At 36.1% G+C, this 27,358-nt stretch overlaps 1 protein-coding gene and 1 long non-coding RNA gene across 5 annotated transcripts in view; one reads left to right on the forward strand and one right to left on the reverse strand.

Moving 5' to 3' along the window:
- Positions 1–22,973, forward strand: part of Rai14 (retinoic acid induced 14) — a 148,907-nt gene extending 125,934 nt beyond the window's left edge. For 2 of the 4 annotated variants that reach the window (XM_013514963.1, XM_005386173.2), the window contains exons 7-18: positions 914–984; positions 2,800–2,906; positions 3,567–3,745; positions 3,986–4,014; positions 5,008–5,094; positions 6,126–6,212; positions 9,406–9,460; positions 12,039–12,157; positions 14,410–15,945; positions 16,976–17,125; positions 20,009–20,074; positions 20,627–22,973. In XM_013514963.1, the coding sequence (XP_013370417.1) occupies positions 914–984; positions 2,800–2,906; positions 3,567–3,745; positions 3,986–4,014; positions 5,008–5,094; positions 6,126–6,212; positions 9,406–9,460; positions 12,039–12,157; positions 14,410–15,945; positions 16,976–17,125; positions 20,009–20,074; positions 20,627–20,704 (2,564 nt within the window). In that variant the 3' untranslated portion in view covers positions 20,705–22,973. Of the gene's footprint in view, positions 1–913; positions 985–2,799; positions 2,907–3,566; positions 3,746–3,985; positions 4,015–4,867; positions 4,892–5,007; positions 5,095–6,125; positions 6,213–9,405; positions 9,461–12,038; positions 12,158–14,409; positions 15,946–16,975; positions 17,126–20,008; positions 20,075–20,626 lie in introns of all 4 variants that reach the window. The other 2 variants (XM_005386174.2, XM_005386175.2) reach the window with 2 other exon arrangements.
- LOC106148676 overlaps positions 1–27,358 on the reverse strand; it is a 40,342-nt gene that overhangs the window by 12,009 nt on the left and 975 nt on the right. Inside the window, exon 2 of the long non-coding RNA XR_001234320.1 lies at positions 16,255–16,416. This is a non-coding gene — a long non-coding RNA (uncharacterized LOC106148676). The remainder of the gene's footprint in view (positions 1–16,254; positions 16,417–27,358) is intronic.

A 27,358-nucleotide genomic window follows, 5' to 3' on the forward strand; every position in this document is an offset into this window, starting at 1 on the left:
TCTTTCTTTCTTTCTTTCTTTCTTTCTTTCTTTCTTTCTTTCTTTCTTTCTTTCTTTCTTTCTTTCTTTCTTTCTTTCTTTCTTCTCTTTCTTTCTTTCCTTCCTTCCTTCCTTCCTTCCTTCCTTCCTTCCTTCTCTTCTTGCTTTCTTGCTTCCTTTCTTTCAGGCCATTAACTTTATCATTCTGTTGGGGCTCTTTTCTGTCTTCATTCCTAGACATCTCTGTTTTACTGAGTTTATAAACATGTAGTTTTATCAAGGAGTACACCAGAAGTCATTGTTTGCCTATCATATAACCAGTAAAACCTATCATGGTGAATATATTTTAAGTAGGCCTGCAGATATAACTTAGTGCTAGAGTACAGGATGCCATGGGTTAAATTCCCAGCACCATGTAAGTAAATACATTCAAAAATATATTTTAAGTAAATATATACATTTATCTATATCTGTATCTATATTTACATCTATATTCCAGTTCCTTTTAAAAGTAAGAGATAGTCATAAGCATTTGTAGATTTCAGGTAATATATGTAAAAGATTTTTTTGATTTGGAGGTCAACACAAACATCAATTGATTTTATTTATTAATGTTTTGTTTTACTCTCTGTCACAAACTTTAAGTGACACTGACACTGAACTCTCAGCATTGGATTTAAAAATGTCTTGGATAGCTAGCTGTAGAAAAGTTAAGTCCAGTGGAAAGCTAAGCCGAACATTTGCCTGGCAGGAATTGGCTTTAAGGCTGGATAACTGAAAATTAAATAGTAATTTCCAATACCTCTGTGCAGTTTGAGTGAATGTGTGCTGACTGGGTAGAGCACAGTCTTTTCCTTCCTAAGAAGTGCTTGGTGTCCTGGTTGTGGGAGTAGCTTTGTGATTGGCTGTGGTGTTTCTGTTTTCCTTCCTGCAGCGGCACAGGGCTGCCTTCAAGCTGTGCAGTTCCTCTGTGAACATAAGAGCCCTGTAAACCTCAAGGACTTGGTAAGTACCAGGTCATTCGAGGTGGAAATTGACACTGAATTCTAGAGTATTGCAAGCTACCTCTGAGAGTCACTGAGACTGTAGAGTCTTAAGTATCGGGCAAAATTCTGTTGCTTTCCAAATAGATCTTTTCCGCAAAATGGTTTTATATGTTGTTCCTCTGTGCTCTTTTTGATTAACAAAACATTTTACAGCATGCATTTCTTGCATACAGTTTCATATGTATTCTGTCATCAACCTAAGTTTATTTTCTTGATTTATAAAAGATATTTAAAGAGATCTATTATTTTACTTCTGTATCTCATGTATCACCTTGGGATAATCACCTACTGATTAGAATTTTGCAGCTTTTAAGACCACTTTTAGCCTACTTTAACCTCCCTAGGCTATTTGGAAAATAAATATATCTATTGCACATGGATGCAAGGTTAAGTGTCAGAAGTGGCATGAGACTTGACATATAGATACTTGTACCTGATATAGATACCATGAAGTGACTTGATGGTCTGTAAATAAATTCATACTCTCTAAAGCTTAATACAGGTTAAATGTTCCTAATTCAAAAACCCAAAATCAAAAATTAAACTTTTTGAGCACCAATATGTTACCCCAAGTGGAAAATTTCACACCATAATTCCATACATAATTATTTAAGATAGTGTATAAGTTACTTAAGCTGTTTACAAAGTCTTTATGAAACATAAGTGAACTTCCTACTTAGATTTGAGTTCTATACTCATTTATCTCATTACTTATATACAAATATTCCAAAATCTAGAAGTCCAAACACTTTTGGCCTTTTGGAAAAATGATACTCAACCTGTACTTCCTAACTAGAAAGTATTATAACTTTACAGAGATAATACTTAGAAATCTATCTGAAATTATCCTATGAAATATAATCTGTAGTAGCAATTATATTATTTAAATACTCATTTTTGAGTAGTTCAATATATTGTAACTTTTCTTTTTGCCTATTTGAATGTTTCTAAATTAAAAATTACTGTTGACTAACTTGTGGGTTATGTTTCAAAACAAATAAACAAACAAACCAGCAGAATAATAGGTTTCCTTTATGGTTTGTGTCATTTGTATCCAGTCACCCGCACACTGGATTATAGAAATACCTGTATATTCTCCTAGTATTTTTTTCACTTATAATATTGTAATGTTTAAATTCTTACTCCATCTGACATAGCTTACACATCAGTTGAGAGTCTAACTTTATTTTTTCCAAAGGGTTTGACAATTGTCATGGTATATTAAACAACTAGTTCTTCATATCCATCTCTTTATCTTATATAGATGAATAGGCTCTTAATTTATGTTGTCTTTTGTTAGTACTAGATAAATACTCTTGTGTTAGGTAAGGTTACCTAGTAAGACAGTGAAAGGGTACAATTTCTGGAAAGACCAGTGGAGTGGCAGGAAATAGTTCACTGGGAGTAGGCTGCTTAACATGTGGTACGTCCTTCTGGTACCACATTGAGATAAATCTTCATTTCTCTAGACTGATCCCCGAATTCTCATGTATACTTGCCCTTATCCTTAATACTCTTTGTGTTCCACCCTTTCTCAAGGGATTATTCAAGCAGTAATGGCTAAGGGAACAAGAAGTCCAAGAAGCTAATGCTTCTTGGAAAAAGCTAACGGTCAGTGATACTCCTTCAGCTATGCTGGAAGAGGGCAGAAGGTACCAAGCTGGATCAGTGTTGGACCAGCATATGTCAGGGAAAAAATGTGCAAAGAACAGGACCTTTGCATTTCTGGCGATTGATGCTAGGTTTAAGATCTAAATCTCAGTTTTTCTCCTAGGATGGGAGTATACCACTGCTTCTTGCAGTACAAAATGGCCATAATGAAGTCTGTTGCTTTCTCCTGGATCACGGAGCAGATGTCAATTCCAGGGACAAAAATGGAAGGTACTGCACCATTAGGCAAAAACTGTCTAACTCCAGCAAAACTCACATTCTAAGTCTCATAAACACAGCTGTGTTTTGGATGTTGTCCTATAAAGTGGTTTTGAGTTCTTTCTTTTTTAGTTTTCTACCTTTTTGGTGATCAAATTTTGATTTTCCACCTTTTGATGTTCAATGTAACAGGAAATTTTCCCAGACATTTTTGTGGCAGTGATGAAAGTATTAAATATTAAAGTGTACAAACCAGTGTATAAACCACTTCCTGTGACTTCATGCAAAATAAAACAAATGTTGATTACTTTCTTAAAATGGTCTTAAAATATAGACTCTTTGTTTGTTTGTTTGTTTTGTTTTTTTTTGGCTTGTTAGAATATAGTGAAAGGACAAGATTTGTGCCAGTCACATTAAATCCGATCATTTTTGAAATATTGTGGATTATGTCTTTGTTGTTTTACTAAATATGATTTGATTTGAAGTTTTAAAAACAATTTCCACCTAATTTCAGCCTAATAGCATTCCATTTCAAATTCCCCAGAACTCTTAAGTGTAGTAAAAATTTAACTTCACTTAAGCTTCATTTCCATTGTGTTTTTAGGACAACTGATTTCCCAGTAAAGAGTTTTCACATTTAGTTAGTACTAATTTTGTATCTTCTTTCTTTAGAACTGCTCTTATGCTGGCTTGTGAGATTGGCAACTCTAACATCGTGGAAGCCTTAATTAAAAAGGGTGCAGACCTAAACCTTGTAGATTCTCTTGGACACAATGCCTTACATTATTCCAAACTCTCAGAAAATGCAGGAATTCAAAGCCTTCTCTTATCAAAAATCTCTCAGGATACTGGTATGTGAAAGAAAATAACCAATGTTATTTTAAATTTATCCATTTCATTTTCCCCAAAGGATAAAGGAATTTGTGTAATATGATATATTTCATTATTCTTGCAAACATATGCTTGATAAAACCTGAAGTGTTAAATGTTTGGTGATATGTATGTCTGTATCTTTGTAGCCACCCAAAGTGTATATGATATGAGTTACCGTGGTTCTTATAGTTCTTTTTTTTTTACTCTTTTCTTTCTAGATTTAAAGAGCCCAACAAAACCAAAGCAGGTATTTATTTTTGGGTAGGGGTGGCCAAGCATTTTTTTTTTTCATTTTTGTTTGTGGAAATTTGAAAATATTTGTATTAAGCTCTTTAGTTGAATCAATGATAAAGAGTACACTGAAAATACTTAACTATTGAAATATGTTTGGGATAAATGATTCATTGTTATAAGGTAGTAAAAGTATTCTTAGTGATTTACTTTACTTCAAAAGCATGTAACTTTAAACTTCATCTTTTCCCGAAATGTACTGATAGTCCTACTGGTGTGAAAATGTTTGACTTAAACTGAGACCAAATAACAGTATTTTAATTACTTGTCAATATCACATAGACTACAGACCTATGGCCATGAAAATGTCAGATATGTAAGGAAAATAAGAGATTTAGCATTTTATTTTAGGTGGAGTTTTTCTAAAATGTCATTCCATGTTACCCAGAGAAGAAATTGAGAAGTTTGCCCTGTTAGTTTGGAGTTTTTCCTAAATGCATGTTACTATTTGTTGTAATCAACAAATAATACTGAATTTATTATGTGCTAACTTCATTACTTACTTATCAGTAACCTTCAGAGTGAGATCCCCCTTTCATTCACAGTAATATTCTTAAAAAGAAAACAGAATGGAGGTAATACAGAGGTGTAGAAAATACTATTGCTTTGCATTAAGATGGAAAGATGACTAGATAATTGTATTCTATGTTCTAAGTTATGAAAGACAACACCTTATCCTCTACTTTCCCAGTTCTCCAGCTTAGTCTGGTTTTGTCATGTTTTTTTTAAATTTCTTACTATAAAAGCATGGGCTGGTAGAAGAAAACTTGGAGCATGCATATTACTTATTTTTCTTTTTTTTTGGTTAGGAGCAGATTTCAGATCTCAGTGAAGTAAGAAATGCATGAACTGTTGAGGTTTTTTTCTTATTTGTTTGATGCAGCTACTTGCTCAGACTTTACTAACCTAACTAACCCACCTCCATTCTTTGGACTGTGATAACTTTCAGCATGAACAAGTCTCTAAAATAAGCTCAGAAAGAAGTGGAACTCCAAAAAAACGCAGAGCTCCACCACCTCCTATCAGTCCTACCCAGGTAAAAACAAGCAAACCAAAAGTCAACAAGCATATACCAGCAAAACCATGATTTTATCATTTTGTGTTTAGGGCAAAAAGAAATATTTTAGAACTGACCATGAAGTGCACATTATAAATTTTCTTTTGTGGTTTGAAACTACAGATTGTGGGGATGGGTCTGTAGCTCAATGGTAAAATGCTTGCCTACTGTGCATGAGGGCCTGCTTTGATCCCCAGCATCACCAAAAAAACCCAAACAAACAAAAGAAACAAGCAAAAAATAATAAATTGAAAATTGCGATAAGAAAGATTTTGATAATTAGTATGGAAATAATGTTGATTTTTTAAAATTTATTTAAAAACTGTAGAGTTGAACAGTCTCCTTTTTTTAAAACCTCAAGGAAACTTCTCAATCTTATGACAGATACTTTTAAGATAATAAGCTTAGTGTATTTTTAGTTCCCTTTATTAACAGTACCAGTAAGGGATAGGGAAATGAGTAAGGCAGTTAGATGAAAATGAATTTTAGTTGGTCTCTTAAAACATTGTTAAATGTATTTGCCTTTCAAATTACATTTTTGGTTGTCTAATACTACAAGGAGTTTTTATTTCTGAGCTTATGACTACCTCATAGAGGAGGGATCCCAGAAATCTATAAAGTGGCAAATAAAAACAGACTGAGGCTTGCTGTTAAAAAATAAAACCATCAATATTCAGATGGAGAGTAGTATCTCATCTGATAAGTAATTTTAAATATATATTAACATGTTCATTAATAGTATGCTCAACCTGAAATAAAAATTTTATAATTTTAAAAATTGATTTTAGTTAATATTAGAATCAAAGTTACTTAGTTTTACTCTATAAGTTTTCAAAAAGTATTTGAAATGGCTGAGTTGGCTAAAAAAAATTTATCCTTGAATTAACTGAAGCTAAGGATATGCTATAAGATTTAACTGCACCAACTGAATAGACTAATTATTAAGCACTGCAGAAGAAACGACTTTGAAAACACATTCTTTACTGGTGGTTTTCATTTTGTTTTTTTAGCTGAGTGATGTATCTTCCCCAAGATCAATAACTTCAACACCTCTTTCGGGAAAGGAATCACTATTTTTTGCTGAACCTCCCTTTAAGGTACTTATTTTCTGTGTTCAATTGCGTTACTGTACTTAAAAATACATGATAGACTTCCTTTAAAGTACACAACACTGGCCAAAACAATATACTCTGAATGATTAGTTCACAACTTTTCACCGTGAAGGACACTGATTATTTTTTCCTGTCATGGACAGGAGAGAAAAACAAGAGTGGAGAGAATAAATTACATTTACTAACCAATAATTAATTTTCTTTCTTTTAAATAGTGATAAATGGCATTGACATGGAATCTAAAAAAGTTGAACTTTGAGAAGCAGAAAGTAGAATGGGGGTTCTGAGTTTGAGGGAAGTATGGAATTTTGGGGATGTGTTGGGCAAAAGTTACATTTCCGTTTCACTAGAGGAATAAATTTACAAGATCTCTTGTACAACATAGTGATTGTAGTTAGTGCCAATGTATTATAGTATTGAAAATTGCTAACAGAGTAGATTTTTAAATGTTCTCTCACAAAAATGAGTGCTTGAGATAGTGCGCATTTACTAGCTCAGTTTAGCCATTCTACATTATACGTGTATTTCAAAGCATCATACCATATACATATAATGTTATTTATAAATTATATATTATGTTATATAATCATTATATATTATATATCATATATCAATGTATTATATGTTAATTATAAGTTATTATATATTATGTATGTATTTTTATTTAACAATTAAAAATAAGTTCTTTAAAATGTAAAATGGTAGAAGTTGCTAACTTCTGGCTGGTTAGCTACTCCCTTGTTTATTCCTGACTACCGATGAATAAAGTGGCAAAAGTCAAAAATTTTAAATTTCTCTTCATAAAGAGTGATATCATATATTGATCCTCTAACAGAGAAAGGACATTAGTGGAAAACTAGTGTAATCAGACTAAAGCCTATAATTTATCAGTCTTTATATCTTCATTTTAACTAATGCCTCATTACTACATAAGTCTACATTAGGAGAACTATGTCACTATTTTAAAGCTTTTTGTAAAACTAAAATTGCTCCAGAGACAATGTGTATATGAATTTTTTTCCTAGAGACAAAGATAATTTACCTGAATTTTAGAAAATCTACTAGGTCTTATTCTACCAAGGTCTGTAATTTTGTGGTTGGCAAATATTTTAAGGAAACAGAAGAATGATCACTAGGAAACTGTAGTTGGGATGAAATAAAATTTGTAATTGTTAAAATGAAATTCAATTTGTATAATTGTATATTTACTTGCTTCCATCTCAGAATTACTAAATGTAAGTTTTTTTTAACTTGGATGTTGTACATTGATATGAAAAATAGTCTATCAACCTATCATTCCTTCACTTTAACTTGACTTTATTAATAAACTCATGGTAAATACCTATAGAAGACAAGGCAAGGAAGTTATACTCCAATTAGTTCCCTAATATCATCTCATATGACTGTGGCTTAGAAGAAACAATGCATTCCAAAGAAAAATATCACAAATTGTGACTTTTAAGAGTAGAAAAGACTATAACTTCTTAACAAATAAGATAAAAAAAGACATATTTTAAATAGCTAAACATCAAAAAGACTAAATATACCAAGTGTTGGTGAGAATATGGAAGAATTAGGCTATTCATATTCTTTTGGTGAAATTGTAAAATGGTACAACTACTTTGGAAAACTATTTGGTAGTCTCTTTGAAAGCTAAACACTAGGGCCAAGTAACTAATGCACACCTGTAATCCCAGCACTCTGGGTAGCTGAACCAAGAGAATTGTACATTTGAGCCCAGCCTGGGCAATTTTGTGACTTAACAAGAGCTTCTCTCAAAATTAATTAAAGGGCTGGGGATACTTCTTAGTGGAAAGTCCCTGAGTTCAATCCCTGGTGCTTCCCCACCATACTCACAAGTTAGACATCTACCTAATTAATGTATGATCCCCCATCCACTCATAGGTGTTTAGTCAAGAGGAATGAAAATAGAGGTTTATACAATAATCTTATACATCGATGTTTATAGCAACTTTATTTACAATTTTCCTAAACTGGAAACAACTCAGTTTTCAATAAGTGCATGAATAAAGATAAGTGATCTATTCGTACAATGGAATAGTACTCAACAATAAGAAAGTGCATTGTGGTGCAAGCAACCTCATAGATGAATCTGAAAGTCATCATGCTGAATGAAAGAAGCCTGCCGAAGTGTCCTTGCAGTATGACATTCTATGTTTGGCAATTTTAGAAAATGCAAAAAGGAGAATCATGGTTGCCTGGAGATGGAGTGGGGGGGATTGGCTGTGATGAGGCATGAGGTGACCTTTAGGGGTAACGAAAATATTTATATCTTGATGATAGTGGTGGTTCCATGGGTGTACATCTGTCAGAACCTACTCACATTGTAAACTTCAAGTGGATGTCATTTACTGTACCATGAAAAGTAAGGCATTTTTTCAAAAATGGAAAGAACAGCTTTTTGAAAAGATACGCATTTGCTAAAAATAAGCCATGTAATTTTGAACATTTGGGCTCTTATAAAAGTGTTTTTGCTGAAAATGATCTCCCTTATCACTATCTGTGCCTCATCTAGATGAAACATAATAATATCTAGAAAGTAACTAATGTTTTGAAATACGATTCTTGAAATGAGTCTGTCTTTGAAGTTTAAGAATTTTTGCAATATATTAATATATTCAGGGACGGGGACTAAATTAAATCTTTAGGAGATCATTTACCAACCCAAGGCCATATAAATTTTTCTTCCTAAAATTACCTTTTTATTCCCTGACAAGTGTTATTTATTACCCATGTGTGATCCAGATAAGTAAAATTCTTTGATTTGCAGAATTCAGAAATATTAAATGTATGACCCAAGTAAGTGAGATCATTAGGAAAGTAATCTTTCCACCTTGGGTTTTAGAATATAGCCCTATAAATGAGTTGTTATATATAATTATAAGGATATTTTTGTTACACTCACTAAACGAAATTTCTGAAAAATATTTTGAGAATATACCCTCTGGAGCTTCTAATGTTTTAGAACTTATACCTTAGTTTATAAATTGTTACTTTTATTCATTTATACTTAAAATACTTAATTTTCGTGAGATCTGCCCACATTTCTGCCAGAATAACGCCAACTTTGCTCTCTCAATGAAGGAATCTGCGTGATTCTTTTGTGCAATGCTATGTTTAGGAATATGTTTTTTAAGTCATTTTTGTGTTTCTGCAGGCGGAGATTAGTTCTATACGGGAAAACAAAGACAGACTAAGTGACAGTACTACAGGTAAGATAAAGACCATCTGTTTTTTGTTCCTTTGACTAAACCTTTATTCCATGTCCGTTTCAAGAGAGCAAAAGTCACACTGGGTCACTCTGTACAGGGAAGGCATGAGAACAAGCCTGCTACAGAACAGCCAGCAATGCACAGGACTTTAGGGGGGCCTTAACCTAGATTTTAAAGAATCTCTGAGTTTTGATATAAAAAATGTAATTTTTGTTTTTAAAAAAAGCACTACTATTTTCTTCAATTATAGACAGTAAACTCTAGTGGTATTATCAGACCTTTGACTTTGTCATGAAGAGCATTCACACTTTTCTTTTTTTTTTTTTTTTTTTTTTTTTTTTTTTTTCCGGTACCGGGAACCGAACTCACGACCTTGCGCTTGCCAGGCAGGCACTTTGCCGCTGAGCTAAACCCCCAGCCCCCGCATTCACACTTTTCTAGCACTTTACTGTTATTGCAGCTATGTTGACTATCAGCTAAGAATTTTGGCAGTTATTAGACCTGCTTCTGCATCTTCTTATTTGGTGTGTCACAACATAAACATTTAGATCACCACAGCCTATTAATTTTACCTTACACATTTAAAAGCAGCATTCTGAGATGTGCTCCATAAACTTTAGGCTGTTGATTAAAAAGAACCATGCACCTCTGTGACTGCCGCAATCTCACTTTACCACTTTAGGGCGTAAGCAGACTCAGGCGAAAACAGAGGGTTAATGAAAGCATACAAAATCATATTTTCTACTCCAGGATAGGGTTTAATTCATTGTATCTTTTAAGTCCCTCCTAAATAAAAAAAAGACTCCTACAGATTCATTTTATCTATGAGAATGTAGTACAGTATCTTCAGAATTAACATATACAGCAGATGATTTCAAAGGCTCTCTTTTGTTTCAGCATTCAGTTTCTTAAAGTGGTGTGCATTTTATTTGTGTTTGGAGCCTTTGATTTGCAGAATATAGAAGCATTCCACTTTCTATGCCCAACGGGTAAATTCCATTGGATAGTTTAAGAACACCCATTGTATCTGTATGGTAATTTCTTTTACTTAGAATTGCAATAATGATGTTAGTATCCTAGTTCATTCTACGAGAAAGAAAGCTTGATATTAAGGGGACTCAGAAAAGCCGTGGGTTAGGCCTCAGAATCAGAACAATGCCTTATTTTCAGAAGCAAGATTTTCTATGAAGAAACGTAAATTTTGAGCCCCTCAGATTAAGATCAAAATCATCTCTGCATTAAATGGCTATGAGAAAATGAGAAGTATGATAGTTTAAAAAAAAACTCTAGTAGCAGTCAGCAATATTTAAGGAGTTTGTAGCAACTGTCATTGCGCACAGTTTTGTTCAATTGATATTTTTTCATAGGAAGACTTTCTGCATTAAGGAAGTAGCACATTACATTAAGTTCAGAAGCAACTTTTGTCACTTGACTGAGCATTGAAGAATAGCTTTTTTTAAAAAAAAATAGCATTGCTTTCTATTTCAGCATCATAATCATTAGGATGTTAAAAAAAAAAAAAAAAAACTGTGGTTTACCAATAGCAATTACAGTGAGATTCAAAGAAGAGATCATTTCATGCTAGGGTGGTCAGATTTAAGGAGGAGGCAGAGTTGGACATGGGCCTTGAGGATGCTTAAAAGTTATCTAGGTAGAGAGATGCTGTAAGGGGAGTTCTGGGGCTAAACAAAGAATCAATCATATATTAATAACACAGAGGATATGATGGGATCCATGAATCTGAGCAAAATGGAAATCTAGTAAATAGCGAGCCATAAACCTGAAAATGTAAACTGGAGCCAAATATAGAGGAATTTGCAAATAATTTTTAGAGAGAGAACAGTTTAAGCACTTGACCAAAAGAATGTCCCAACATACCAAATTATCTTTTAGGAAGGTTACTCTGATGTTGCTACACAGGCTATATTTTCATTGGGAAGAGGGACAGAGATTTGTTGGGAAGCTGTTCGCAGGATTTCCAAGGGAAGGTGATTAAGTCTGAACTATACTAATGGTAGTAGTGATAAAAAATAAACCAGATTCCACAGATATTTTTATTTATTTTTTTTAATTTTTTATTTTTTGGTTTTTTCTCCAGTACTGGGAACCGAACTCACGACCATGCGCTTGCCAGGCAGGTGCTTTTGCCGCTGAGCTAAATCCCCAGCCCCTCCACAGATATTTTTTTTCTGGTTTTTCTCCGGTACCGGGAACCGAACTCACGACCTTGTGCTTGCCAGGCAGGCGCTTTTGCCGCTGAGCTAAATCCCCAGCCCCTCCACAGATATTTTTAAAAGGATTCTTAGAAGGAGGAAAACTCACTTCTCAAGTGAATGGAAAGTGCATTGCCAAAGCTACCAGTTTTCAGAGTCAGCTTTGATGTGCTTGTGCCTAGCACTGTGCCAGGACTACCACAAAGAGGCCACACCAGAAACTGAAAATTGCTGTTCACTGTTCATGGGGGTTTCATAGTCTGGACTAGGACAAACTGGAGTCAGCCAGAAAGGGGGTTTGTTAGAGGATAAAGAAATAGCCATTTTTAACAATATTATCTTAAATTGCCTTTTTCTTTTCCAAGCTGGTGATAGCTTATTGGATATAAGTTCTGAAGCTGACCAACAAGATCTTCTTGTCCTACTGCAAGCAAAAGTTGCTTCCCTTACCTTACACAATAAAGAGTTACAAGATAAATTACAGGTAGGTAAGCAGGTGCTACCACCGATTATTCTGTGGAGTTGTTTTTGGTATTTTTAAGGGTAGTCAGGTGTATTTTGTTTTAAATACATACATTTCTTCCTTTTTAAAAACCAGGCCAAGCATGGTGGCATACACTGTAATCCCAGTACTTGGGAGGCTGAGGCGGGAGGATCATTTTGAGTTGGAGACCAGCCTGGGCTACAAAGTGAGCTCAAGGCCAGCCTGAACTGCATAATGAGACCCTGTCTCAAAAAGACAAAAAACAAAACAAAAAAACAAAACAAAAAAAGAACGTTAACTTTAAGAATTTTATGATTTCATATTATTTTGTTCCTTGAGAGTGGTGTTCATTGATTCTATTTATGTAAATTGCCAAATTACATATAATTATATGTATTATATGTGGCAATCATATATATTATCAAATTTAAATATATGTTGTATAAACAAAATTTATTTACAGAAATAAAACATTTAAATGTCTATGTACATACATGTGATAATAATTTATATATACAGAATTTTTTTTTATTTTAGTGAGAGTAGTACATGAGAAACAAACAAAAAATAGAACAGTAGCAGCATACCAGTGTCACAAACATAAACAAATCAAAGCAAGAACATTCAGTGATACAGGGTCTCAAGACAAATTAATACAAATCAACAGTGGTTGTTACATTGCATATCGCTATCCTCAACGACATTGCTCAGATTATCAGATGTAAGAATGAAAGATTGCTCAAACCATTAAAGAGAATAAGCAAATAATTCTCAATAAAACATTAGAGATAATACAGAGTTCCACTAGACAAGATGGTAGGAGTTCACCATTGTAATTCCATTGCATATTGTTACCTTCAAATCAATACACAGAATTTTATATTTAAATTTTTATATACATAAAATTTTTGAGATAAGGGCTTCACTGTGTTGCCCAGCCTGACCTTGAACTCATGATCCTCCTTCTTCAGCTTCCTAAGTAGCTAAGATTACAGATGTGTGCCACTACATCCAGCTATATTGAAATTTTTATACTCAAAAATGTAAATATTTGTATAAAGGTAAATATACATGTATAAATATATGCACGTATATACATGTATCATTTTAGTCATTCCTTTAGTAAAGCTGACTGACCATCTAACAGTCTTACAAACTTGATAAGAAATAACTATGGTATGCCCATCCCCAACAAGTAGAATATGAGAAGCGGAGGAAAAATTTGAATCAGGGTTTTCAGACAAAACAATTCCAGTGACACAAAAGGACACAAATAATATGTCCTCATAGAACACATAATGCTCTTTGTGTCATTAATCCAACTCTCATGTTCCAGACTGTATTTTCTTTAATCATGAAAGAATATACCTGTGAGCTGGAAATGGTGGCACATGCCTATAATTCCAGCCCTCAGGAGGCAGAGCCAGGAGTGGTTTCTGTGTGAGTTCAAGGTCAGCCTGGATACATCGTGAGACCCTTTCTCAAGAAAATCAGAAAAACAAAAAGAATACCTGTATAAAATGATCATGCTGCTCTTCTGTACCTAAATTTCAGATTTGTTCCTTTCATTCCAGTTGGTTGCTCACTTAAGCACACTTTTTAAAAATTTTATTTCATTTTATTTTATTTATTTATTTTTTTTGGTTTTTCTCCGGTACCGGGAACCGAACTCACGACCTTGCGCTTGCCAGGCAGGTGCTTTGCCGCTGAGCTAAATCCCCAGCCCCAAAATTTTATTTTAAAGAGAAAAAAAAACAAAACCAAAAAAACCCCATAAAGTCAAAAACAAAACAACAAAAAGCAATAAAAATGTACAGAATTTCAAAACAAGATGACAGGAAATTAACAGTAGTTGTTATAGGCCTGGGGATTTAGCTCAGTGGCATAGCGCCTGCCTGGCAAGCGAGACATCATGAGTTTGATTCCCGGTACCGGGGAAAAAAAAAAAATAGTTGTTATATTACATATTGTTATCTTTAAAGTAGTTGCTCAGATCACCAGACATAGGCATACAAGATCAATAAGACAATTAAGCATTAACTATTCCTTTCAGCAAACCAATAGAAATTAGTACAGTTATCCCATTTATCCTATGTGTGTGTGTGTACATTTGCCCCCCTTCTTTTCCTCTTTCCCCATCCCAGCTGTTCCTTCCTTTTTTCTCCTTCATTTTCCCTTTCCCCATCACAGTTTGTCTTTTCTTTTAAAGCACACCTTTGATGCCATTTAATTCTTGCCTTTTGTCCTCCCAGGCCAAATCACCCAAGGAGACAGAAAGAGACCCAGGCATTGACTCTTTCCTTTCTACTCAGTCTGATTTGGCCCCTTCCCTGGGCAAACCTAGTGATGCTGATCCCCCAGACTCCAAATCTTCTCCATCAGGTGTAACACATTCTTCGGGGAAAACTACTGCAGATAGCAATATCAGAATTCAGCAACTACAGGAGAGTTTGCAAGACTTGCAGAAGAGATTGGAGAGCTCTGAGACAGAGAGAAAACAGCTACAGACCGAGCTCCAAACCCGAAGGACAGAACTAGGGTGCTTGAACAACACAGAGCTTTCAGAGAATGGCTCTGACCTCAGTCAGAAACTTAAAGAAACTCAGAGCAAGTATGAGGAAGCTATGAAAGAAGTCCTCAGTGTGCAGAGGCAGATGAAGCTGGGGCTCCTGTCACAGGAGAGTGTGGATAGCTATTCCTGTCTCCATGAGCTGAGGGTCAGCGATGAGAAAATAGATGTGCTAAAGCGAGATTTGCAGAATGCATTAGAAGAAAGTGAAAGAAACAAAGAGAAAGTAAGAGAGCTGGAGGAAAAACTTGTGGAGAGAGAGAAAGGTGCAGTGATGAAGCCACCTGCGGAAGAGTATGAGGAAATGAAAAGTTCATATTGCTCTGTCATTGAGAATATGAATAAGGAGAAAGTGTTTTTGTTTGAGAAATACCAAGAGGCCCAAGAAGAAATAATGAGATTGAAAGATACACTAAAAAATCAGATGACACAAGAAGTGAGTGATGAAACTGGGGACATGAAAGAGGCCATGAACAGGATGATAGATGAACTTAATAAACAGGTGAGTGAGCTGTCGCAGCTGTACAAAGAAGCCCAGGCTGAGCTGGAAGATTACAGGAAGAGGAAGTCTTTAGAGGATGTAACAGCTGAATATATTCACAAAGCAGAGCATGAGAAACTTATGCAGGTGTCAAACGTATCGAGGGCTAAAGCAGAAGAGGCACTGTCTGAAATGAAGTCTCAGTATTCAAAAGTGTTGAATGAGTTGACCCAGCTCAAACAACTGGTAGATACACAGAAAGAGAATTTTGTGTCTATCACAGAACATTTGCAGGTGATAACCACTCTGCGGTCAACTTCGAAAGGGATGGAAGAAACAATAGGCAGTCTCAAAGAGCACCTTGCAAGCAAGGAGCTGGAAGTGGCAAAGTTGGAGAAGCAACTTCTGGAGGAGAAAGCTGCTATGACAGATGCAATGGTACCCAGGTCTTCCTATGAAAAGCTCCAGTCATCTTTAGAGAGTGAAGTGAGTGTGCTAACACTGAAGCTAAAGGATTCAGTAAAAGAGAAAGAGAAAGTCCATTCAGAGTTTGCCCAGGTTCGAAGTGAAGTCTCACAGGTGAAAAGGGAAAAGGAAAATATTCAGACTCTCTTGAAATCCAAAGAGGAAGAAGTAAGTGAACTTCTGCAAAAATTCCAGCAAGCTCAGGAAGAAATTGCAGAAATGAAAAGATATTCTGAGAGCTCTTCAAAAATGGAGGAGGATAAAGATAAAAAGGTTGGTAATAATTCTGTTTTTGTTGGGTTTCTAGCGCAAAGCCCCAGGCCCTTCAATCTTTACTGTAGTAAACATATATAGGATTTTTTTTTGGCACTAAATTGTTGTGAACGCTCAGAGTCTGTACGTGACCATATCTGCCCCCATAAAGAGTAATATGTTGGATACTGCTTTCAGTAAGCACCCATCTTCATCTACTTCTCCTTATGCTAAAGTGTTTTCATGTATGTGGTGCATATTTACCCTTTAAAAGTCATTTTCTAGAAGTCTGCCAGTGTTGGGTAGAAGCATCTGAAAAGCGTGAACTACCTTGAACTTCAGGTTTTCTCTTTGGATGTGCTGGAAGCTGCTGCAGCAGCAGGTCAAACAGCGACAGGAATAGACTCCTTCATCATATAGAAAGCAAATACTCCCACATTTAATCTTGCTCCCCAAAGCTCCATGGGCTTCTTACCCTCTGAGTCAGTGGATCTGGTACAGAGAAGGGAGGGAAGCAAAGTGTTAAGTTAGGGATAGTTTTCACCTCAGTCTGTTGTGTGCCCTAATCCTCTGTGATTCAGGTTGTAAGTGGTATTAAAGCATAATTTATCTATATTTTGTGATGACTATGAGTATTTCAAAAAGGCTTCAAAAGCTTATGGGTGGGGACAGGGAACTGTGGTGTGAATTGGTTGCTGCTGACTGTCCGTGTCAGTAATATTGGATGAGACACAGTTCTTTCCAAATACAAAATTGTCTCCAATTCTACGTCTTATAGCCACACCCCTTTCAAGGGTAAAGGAAGGTCCTCATCTCTCATGCGCCAAAACATAATAAGTAATTCGTGGGCCATTATCAGAATGGAATAGATGTAGAGAACTCTGTTGGCTTGCCTTGTCTTGTTCTCTTCATTTTATGGGCTTTCTTTAAAAAACAGAAAATAAAAGGTATTCAAGTTCCAGAGAACTATGTTGGAGGCACAGAAATATCTGGAATTTTGCTTCTCTAAAGACGTTATTACCTATTTGATGCAATTTTTTTTTCTTACTAGATAAATGAAATGTCAAAGGAAGTCAGCAAGTTGAAGGAGGCCCTGAACAGCCTCTCACAGCTCTCCTATTCAACAAGCTCGTCCAAAAGACAGAGTCAGCAACTGGAAGTGCTTCAGCAGCAGGTCAAACAGCTACAGAACCAGCTGGCTGTGAGTAGGATCTTCCTGCTGCCTGGTTTTGGGTGGAGGACAAGGCAAATTATATACCTCTTCAGCTGTTTAGACAGGCCACTGTGGACAGAAAGGTTTCCTGTGTGAAGGAACGTTGCACTTAATTGAGCAATGACACTGATGGATTTTCTAGGCATCATCTGCAGTGAGATGAGTTAGATGTGTCATTGGAGGGAAGGAATTGGTAGGACAGTGGGAGGACACTGTTTGTTCACTCATCTGCCAACTTTTCACCCTTCTCCTTTTCCTGCAGCGGTCATTCACTATCTCTAGCAGTGGAAAGAGCTTTTTCTTATTATGGGCCAGCATCTCTGGTAGTTGCTTATCTACATAATTGAAGCTACTTCTTGGCCCCTTTCCTTATTTCACTTAGGAAAGTGCTTTCGTATCTGTATTAATTTCCTCTGGCTGTTGTAAGAAGTCACCACAAACTTGGTTTGAAACACATCAATTTATTATGTTAAAGCTCTAAAGACTATAAATCCTATAGCAGTTTCACTAGACTAAAGTCAAGGTGATGGCAAGGCTGGTTCCTTCCCAAGGCTCTAGGGGAGAGTTCATTTCCTTGACTTTCCGTCTAGAGACTACCTGCTTTCCCTGGCTTTTGGCCCCTTCCCCCCCTGGCACATCTCTTCAGCCTCTGCTTCTGTTCTTCTGTCTCCTTATTTTGCCTTTGAATTTCTTGCCTTGCTTTTTAAAGGACCTATGTGATTATAATTCAAACCTTATTCAGATGATCCATGCCAGTCTCTATCTCTAAATCCTTAATAACTTGTAAAAGATCACTTTGCCATATAAGGCTATAGTCACGGTTTTAGGGATTAGGATGTGGACATCTTTAGAGGGTCATTATGTAGCCTACCACAATACCTAGTAAAATTTTAATTGGAAGGATCTGCTATATTTTCTGCATGAATTCAGGGTTAGTCTAGCCTTGACTATCTCTAGCTTACACTAACAAACAGAATGTGAATGTCATGGTTTCTTTAGTTTAGACTTAACACTAGTGACTTCAGTTTTTCTGCATTCCTTAGCCTGGCTGATCACAAAGTACAATACTAGCTCATTGGTGTTACTAGCTCCAGCAGTGGTGGAAACTTTGGAGAAGATGATCTTTATGGGATCCTTCAGATCATTTTTTTAAGATGGTTTAGATTTGTAGATCAAGTGCTAATGGTTTCCAGTAGTAATGCAATCATTCAACATGTATTTATTTAGCTGCTACTATATATTAGTATTTCACATGAAGCCACTGATATTAAATGAATAGTCATTGATATGAAAATGAATAAGATAGTCTTGCTCTCAGAATTTATACTTGATATAAGTTAATATGGTAAGCATCCATTGATAAAAGGATCCCCACCATGTTGTTGGATGCAGGGGAAATATGTATACCCAACCTGGGTGAGTAACAAGAAGCATCCTACAGGAAGGGATGCTTGCCCTGAATCTTGAGGGGATGAGCCACTTACCCTTATTCAGTAAGGACTGAGGTATGTCACTTAGATGGCCATTTGTAACCTTAGCAACAACAATTCCAGTGGAGTGGTGGGATGGAATCTGCAGTACGCTGACTGCTAGAGAAGTGAATAAATAACTATCTGTTGGGCTGAAGAATCACAGCCAAAGTGGCCTGTAGTAGGTTGGCTGGAAATGTAGGAGATTGTGATTGAAAAGCTGGGATGCTTTCATTTGTGATTTCAGAGGTGGTAATGACACAGTCAGGATTATGACCAGGAGAGTATTTAAAGAAAGTGGAGCAAATAATTGAAGCTGAGGTTGAGGAACTTAAGAGATTTGGGCGTTAGGTGGACAGATATTAAAACAACCAAATGATGACAGAAGTAGGAGTGTAAAAGAACACAGTAATCAGGAGATAGTCATAAATAATTGTGTGGGGATAGCAGAAGGGTGGGAAGGAAACAACTCAAAGAGAAGTGTACGCCCACATGTACCTTCTTATGGCATGAACTTTAAAGAACTGAGATTTCAAAAGTTGTCTTTTAATAGGAAGACTCTCTCACCTTCTGATACTAATAGGAAATCAGAGTGGGTATTGATAGGCATTTATAAATTTCTGAAGTAATCCATTTGCGATTGTCTTGATTTTCATGAAGTAGGACAAGGCTGTTAGTATGACAAGAGTTCAGAGCTGAGTTAGTATTCTGGAAACAGTTGATGAGAGTAATCAGAGCAATGACTCACACAAGGAGAAATAAAAGTATCAACAGCTATACAGAAGAACCATTTGAAATTTGGGGCTACATCTTTTTTGTGTTAATGTACTAACAACTGAATATTTGAGCTCCCAAGGACTATGCAACACAACTATACAGTGGAAGATCAATAATGCCTTTAAAAAGAATAGAGTGCCTTTAAAAATAATAGCCTTTAAAAAGAATAAATATTTGGTCATTGCAGAAAAGTAGGGAAATATAGACAACTCTTAAAAAAAAACCCTATAAATAAAAATTGCTCATAATTCAACAATTCTGAGACAGTCATATTTTGCATTTGATCCTATTTCTTGGCAATATTTACTTTGAGTAAATGTGTCTCTGTATTTGCATAATTTGTGTATTTTATCTTTAAAAGAAACTTTGGGTTAACATTTTTACATAAATTTTCTTTTGGAGTTGACAACATGAAATAGGTAGAATGTTTCCTGAGAATACTGACAGCTATTCAGAAATACACAAGCCCACGAACTCAATGATTTTAGAAGCTTCCTATGCTAGTATATAGTGGAGGGAATCAGTTGTGCACCTTCTGATCTCAGTATTCTTATAGTTTTGTGTGTGTGTTTATCCCTTAAAGATCACCTAATATCACTAGTAATATCAGATTATCTCTTTCTAGGAATGCAAGAAACAACACCAGGAAGTCATATCCGTTTACAGAATGCATCTTCTGTATGCTGTACAGGTATGGCTATATAACACCCAGTGAAATATCTGGACATTCTAAAGAAATATAGCAGCAGGTATTACCCAAACTCCCACCATTATACTAGAAGAATCCTTTTCATTGGCAAATTTAAAAATGTCTTTTGCTTTGCTTCAGACTTTGTGTCAAAACTGTTCTGCTCTCTTTACTAGGAGCAGCTTCATCATTTATAGAGAAATGAAGGAAGATATGGTTTCTTCCTCCATCAAGAATACCCTAGCTTTATTTCCCAAGCATCCCTATATTCTTTGAGCCCCCAACACTATCTTACTCACATGACTTGATGCTCTGGCTAACTGGGCTTATACTTGTAACTAAGGCTCCCAATTTCCTTTGCTAAAGTCTTCAGTAGATCCAGCTTCCTCATCCTCCAGATGTATAAAATCAGAGCCCTCTTAGACTCAGTTCCTCATGGAAATGTGAAACTTGATGTGACTTTTGTCTTAAAGCCAGTCACTTCATTCCCCAGGGGAAAAAAATGACATGATCTAATTAATGTTCTAATAAATGTCTTTTGTGTGAATTTCCTAGGGCCAGATGGATGAAGATGTTCAGAAAGTACTGAAACAAATCCTTACCATGTGTAAAAACCAGTCCCAGAAAAAGTAAAGTGGATTCCTTGGCAAGACACTGCCCCTGTCCATCTTTGTGTTAGATCTGGAGTTGGTGGCGATCACTGCCATAATTCTCATTTGTGGTATGCACTGTGACCAGCATAGCTTCGTCCCTTTCCAAAGTTCCTGGGAACTGGCCCCAGGAGAAGGCTATCCTCCACAGAACTGCTTAGAGACTTCAGACCAGCAGAGGTGACAGTCCCAGTCATCCTTTCAGATTCCACAGCTGGGATTAGCCACACCTAGGGGTCTGCTCCTGGTGCTGGCAGGTGGTCAACCTGCTTGGTACCTGGACAGCTGCTGGCTTTATCACCACCAGATGATCTACAGAGGCCTACACGCAGTGAATGCTGCTTCGATTCTGCCCTTCACCTGTGCCATTCAGCATAAGAGAGCTTTTTTTGCCTTTGGCTTCAAGTCCCAAAACATGATTTAATTTCTAACCAAATTAGTAAGGCACCAGTTATGAAGTGCATGCTTAAGACCTTTCATCACGACAGCCTGTAAATTTAAAAGCTCTAATTCATAGTTTCTCCCCAGCTGCCTTATGTGTCTCATCACCCGGCTTGTCAATCTCAGTTTGATGAGCACTATTAACTAAAATATGAAGTTTAAAAACAAAAGCAAACTGTCCTTAAAAGTTTTTTCTTAAGTAAATCATTACCATATTACAAATTTTCTATGCAAACTTGGCTCCTGCTATTATCTGTGAAGCTCAGGAAATCCAAATATTTGTGTTTCAACGAGGGACAGTAAACTGTATGTTTACAGCCAAAAGAAATGCCTCAGAGTTCTTAACCTCAATTTTTTAAGTGTTTTTTCTCTATAGTATTTTTATTGGCTCTCAAAGACATTTTCATATCTAAACCCCTAAATAAGTAAAATTGCATTAGATTATATTAACAAAATATTTTTAGGTAGCCATGCTTAAGACTTTTTAAAAACAGAACTTTCTTCTCAAAGTTTTCAGCTATAGAAAAGGTAGTTATGTATTCAAATTTTAATATAAACTGCCACTTAGACCCCTAGGACTTTCCGCTGCAGTGTTCAGAACTATAGTGCATTTCTGAATACAGTAAATCCTCTTCTTAACCATTAAATACTTTCAAATGTCCCAACTCCAAAAGAGCCTGTAAATTGTCTCTGGAAGGACTGCTAATACCAATCAGTTTTTAACTCTGAAACTAAAAATCTTGATATGGTAACATGGTGCATAGCAAAATGCGGGAAAATGTTCTTGTTCCCTTTCAGGTTAAAAATGTTTCTAACTTGCTTGCAGCTTCTCTTATGGTATTGATATTGAGGGTGATAAATAGACTATAATACTTGTAGTATAAAACTAAATGTAGAGGCCTGCTCTGGCAGGGCCCATGTACCGCAGGGATGCCTGGGCTCAGAGGGTACATGGCTGAATAGGATGATAAATTAATCTGTATTGGATGAGGACCAATGACAGCAAAACAAAAATGGCTTTAAAGCTTGATGTTGTTTTTTTCTTAAGTTGTTTAATTATAGCTAAGCAATGTCAAAAGTGCTCCAAAGAAATGTGAAGGACTTTTTGTCACAGCACTTAAGAAAATTCAAAACAACCATCTCCGTGCCCCCACACAGAAATGCTGCAGAGTATAAAACTTGAGACATTTTGTAGGATGCCTGACAAAGTGTAGCCTTTTATCTTGTTTCAGGATGCATATTTATTACAAGTATTCTGGTTAAATATTGAAAAGGTATATGCTGTAGTTTAGCATTTTGTCTTTGTAATTTACAGAAATTATTGCAGAAAATAAACATGTTTCATTTTGCATCTCTGTTGTTGATTTTTGCTATTGCAGAAGCATAGCTGTGGTTTCTGAAGATCAGTTCAGTAGCATTTCAGTGCAATGGTTTCTGTATCCTGCGTGATGCTCAGATTGTGGGAGTTGTCTACAGTGTATCCCACAAAATCTCACATTCTGTCTCCCATTTCTTGGATTCACCTTGAGTTTTTCCCAAGTATCAGATGCTTTTTGGTAACTATAGCCCTGTCCTTTAATTGAAAATTGTCTTTCATTTGATCTGTAGTTTTTTTATCTGTTTAAAAACCTCCACTGGATTTTTTCCCTTCTTATTTTCTTCTTTCCTTTTTTAAAAAAGTAAAACATGGTTTAAAATATTGCAAATACATTCTGTTATCCCATTAATGAGGATAATTCATTCCTGAAAAGTCCTATAAGATGAATTCTTACAGGTTAAAATCATAAATAAAATACCAAATGTTGGTGAAATAAGTGTAATTGTTTAAGTAATGAGCATTATCAGAAAACATGCAACAAGTGTTCCCTTCAATCACAAATGATTCTACCATCTCTACTTTAGCGCTTATTGCTGCTTTATACTATACACTCAAACTTGATTTCAAACAAAACATGTGTGATGTTCAGTGTTTTCTTAATTGAACCTTTAATGCTTTCCTCTTCCCCCACCAAAGTACAAATCAATAAAAATAATCTAAATGGTATGTAAAGTTATTTCTACTTTTGATTATTAATTATATAATATCTTAGAAGGAGAATTTATTTCTACTGAGGCAAACCTAGTAACTCAGATAATTTCATGCAGACACTCTATTGGGCAAAAAAACCTAAATAAACCCAAACCCATCTTTTTAGATAGAAAGAAATGCCTCCTAAGCCAAAAAGGAACTTGCACTGCCTTAGGGATCAGATTTCAGGCTACAACTGTAGGACAAATGAAATATATCAAAAGTAAGTATCTTTCTTACTTTTCACCCTTATTTAACCTTTCCAGAAGCAACTTTCTTGTGTGATTCACTTTCTTGTGTGATTCTGAGGCAGTGTATGGAGACATGTCTTCCCCTTTAAACATCTGAGAGATTGTTCTGATAGCATACATTCTTTTTAACTGCTGGGTATATTTCGTAGTGCTGTATTTTAGTTTCTCATTGATGGGCACATAACTTGATTCTAGTATTTTACAACCACAAAAATGATGCATTGACTTTCTTATGTATAAATGTCTGCACATATGTGATAATTTTCAAATTGTCCACTTTTACATAAGCTTCTATGTTAATACAGATTTAAAGAGCAGAATAATGTATACATCACCACACTGAGTATGAAAGAATGGACTTTTCTTTCATACTGATTGAATAACTGACACTAATTTTTTCTACTCCTTATATAAACTTTGTTTAGACAGGCTCCAAAGTCTTTAATAATTAAACCTACCCATCCAAAAATAAACACATGATATTGTGGGGGGCACTCCCAGAACAGGTTGAAGCTCAGCCTTCTGAAATGTGACATAACTCTCAAATGTTGGGTGCTGACAAAAGCATGCACATGCTCCAGCAAATATGAGGGTGATGCTTTTTGAACAAAATTAAGAGGCAAACTGCAAAGATTGAGCTGGAAAATGCAGCCGATCAAAGTAGCAGGACATTTGCAAAGTAGCAGTATCTGACTAGCTCAGGGCAGAGAACTGTCTAGTGGCATGTGAGTGTGTGGTATTCTGGAAAAACAGTCAAAAGAACTCAACTCTGTGCCTCTATAAATGGGCAACAGAAGCTGGCTGAGCGAACAATGTAGGTTCTGGCACATGGAAAAGCTTTCGAAGAATCAGCCCCAGAAGATGGTACGTAGGAGGGAAGAGACATTTCTAAACATTTAAGTTAGGGCCTAAAATGACATCCAAGAACTGACTAGACATAGCGGATTATAAAATGGTGAATGTACAGAAGAGAGAACAGGAGGATACTGCTAAGCAACAGGAGGATACTCTTCTAGTAGAAGAGATGTAGTAAGGGCTTCCATAGTGCTCCCTCCAAAAGCATTTAAAGCTGTGCATTTAATTCAGGTTAAAAACACTCTGGTAGACAGAATAAAGTTCCCCTGCCCCTCAAGATGTCCATTTTTGTAATCCTTTGGAGCTATGAATATGTTAAATTACATGACAAGGGAGAATTAAAGTTGTGGGATTTTAAGATTATCTTGGATTATCCAGATGTGCCTAACGTGAAAAGAAGGGTCCTTTAAAGGAGCTGTAGAAGGGAGAATTAAAGAGTTAAAGAGATTTGGAGATGTTGTGCTGGTGGCTTAGAAGATGGAGGAAGAAGTCCTAAGTCAAGGAATGGAGGTGGGCTCTAGGCACTGGAAAAGGTAACTGAACAATTTCCTCAGGGCTTCTAGAAAGAACCACTCTTGCTGACATCTTGTCTTTGGCCAAATTACAGCCGTTTTAGACTTCTGGCTTACAGAATTATATTGAAGTTTGTGATGACTTATTATAGCAACAATCAGAAATGTCACAAACACTAAGAGGCCAGAATCTACTAATCCCAAAGATGATTCAGTTTAACAGATGTTATTGTGAAGGAGAACAAGGGAGGGGGAGGGGAGGAGAAAAGAAAAATTAAAAAATGAAAGGAAAACTAAAAACAAAGCTGTGTAAATGGGGAGGGGATGAAGGGTTGATGGGGAGTAAAGGAATAGGGGTGGAAAAAATTAAGATATATTAGGTACAAATCCACTAAAAAAAAAGCAAATGTTATTGAACACATATTATTTGCCCTGTGTTGAATGCTGTAGGCTCAATGGTGAGAACAGTTCCTGCTCACAAACTTGCAGCTGCTCAAATGGCCTGTTACCTCATAGGTGTTAAGTATTCACTGGGTGGGTGGATTTATTTTCTGTAAGGACCTGCATGGCCTGATACCCTGTACTTTACCCAGTCTCCTATGATCTGCCCATGTTTACTGCCCTCTTGCTGTTTCTTCACTCCATTAAATGTGCCCTGCCTCAGCCACTGTATTTGCTGTTAACATTCTAGAATGTTCTTCTAGATATTTACATAATTTGTTCACTTATTTCTTGGAGATCTCTGTTCACTGTTACCTTGTTAGAGAGGTTCTGCTTAACTCCACTGTTGCATACAAGCTGGTTCACTCAACTGAAGAAGGAAACTCCTGAAACGGGGGCTGCCCTCTATGCCAAGAGCTGTACTTGCCAAGACCCCTTAGCAGAGGTCTGAATCTTGCTGGAGGGGGCTTTTTCTCAAATTCGTACAACACTGCTTTCTACTACCTAAGCCATGCACCTTTTTCTAACTAGCAGAGATACCATAATGCTTATTAGCATCCCTGTTTTTTGTCATGTAGAAGCATCTAGAGTAAAATCAGATACAGTAAAAAAATCATAGAGTAAAATCATGTCATAGAGTAAAATCTTTGTCTGTTTGTTCATCTCTATGTTTTTAAATGCTTAGAACAGTATCTGGCACATAAGCACCAATGCAGTGGGAGTTTAGAAGTAAAGCATCTAACCCTGTCTGGAGAGGCCAAAAATATGTTGCAAGAGAACATATATTTGGATTTCTTCCTCCTTACATTTCACAGTTCCTGAGTTGAAAGATTTTGGAGATAAACATATTTGGATATGGAGTTGAAGGAGTCTAGAAGTACCCCCTACACATACTTCCTCTGAGTGATTTTTGCAATAGCAATGCTTGCCTCTTCTTGATACTAAGGGAGTGTAAGTGTATATGCGTAAAAGCAGTGCCAGCCAGGCTGCAGGCATTCCATTCCAAAGCTAGTGAACACATCTAAAATGTTTATACTACAACTATGCCTAACATCTGTAGGACAGGGTAAGATGGCAAGGGGAAGCATGGAGGTTTGGAACTCTTAACAGTCCCTAAGGTTCTCTTTGATTTATAATTTTACAAGTAAGAGTAACATGCTTCTAGTCAGAGCTAATTAAAGAGAGGCAGCATCAGAGTATCGGCCTTAGGAATGGGAATTCAGTGTTTCTTCTGGTACACTTCTCTTCATAGTGATCAGCAAAAGCAAGTGTTTAGGAAACACTCCTTTTAATATACTTAGAATGCCTCTTGCTTGCTTTGCTACCTTGAACTGTTGCCCACCATTGCCCACCATGAACTGTTTCTCTTTTGTGAGGCCTCTGTGCCCTGCCACCCTGCCTTGGAACCAGCCAACTATTCACTGAAACTTCTACAAAGTGAGCTAAGTAAACCTTTCCTCCCTTAAATATATATATACATATATATTAAATATATATATACACACACACACATATATAGAACGTTATATCCATTTCCTAGAAAAAACACTAAAACTTTTTCAGTTTAATGATTTCCCACTTGAGAAAGGGTAAAAGAAATACGTTAGAAAACAGAAAAGATTTTCCCTTTTTCATTTCCACAAATGTTAGAGCCTGTTTTCAGTCACAAAAATCCTCGCAGAAACCTGGAATTGCAAGGGACTCAGGAAAGCAAGTGGTACAAGTACACTCACTGTATTCTCAAACCTGAGATCCATGTGACTTGTCACCAAGCCACCTGGAGTTAAAACCAGAAACATCATCTTGGAAATGAGTTCATTGGTCTTATCATTGTTCCATACTAGAGTCTCTTGCAAAGAATTAGCAGAGTGGAATACTTACAAAATTTTGGCTCAGGCGCTTGAGGGTACAGATTTAAACCAAGTTAATAGACCATCCGGGTTTTAGTTAAGAGACATTTAAGTAAGCTCATTTAAATAATTCTTTAACCTAGAAAAGCTTTTTTGGCAGCCTAGGATCAATGGCAAATAAACTTCTACCCTAGAGCTGGAAAGAACAAACACTGAATG

Source organism: Chinchilla lanigera, unplaced genomic scaffold, assembly GCF_000276665.1.
Source record: "Chinchilla lanigera isolate Chin_1 unplaced genomic scaffold, ChiLan1.0 scaffold00025, whole genome shotgun sequence".
In the NCBI taxonomy this organism is placed as follows: Eukaryota; Metazoa; Chordata; class Mammalia; order Rodentia; family Chinchillidae; genus Chinchilla; species Chinchilla lanigera.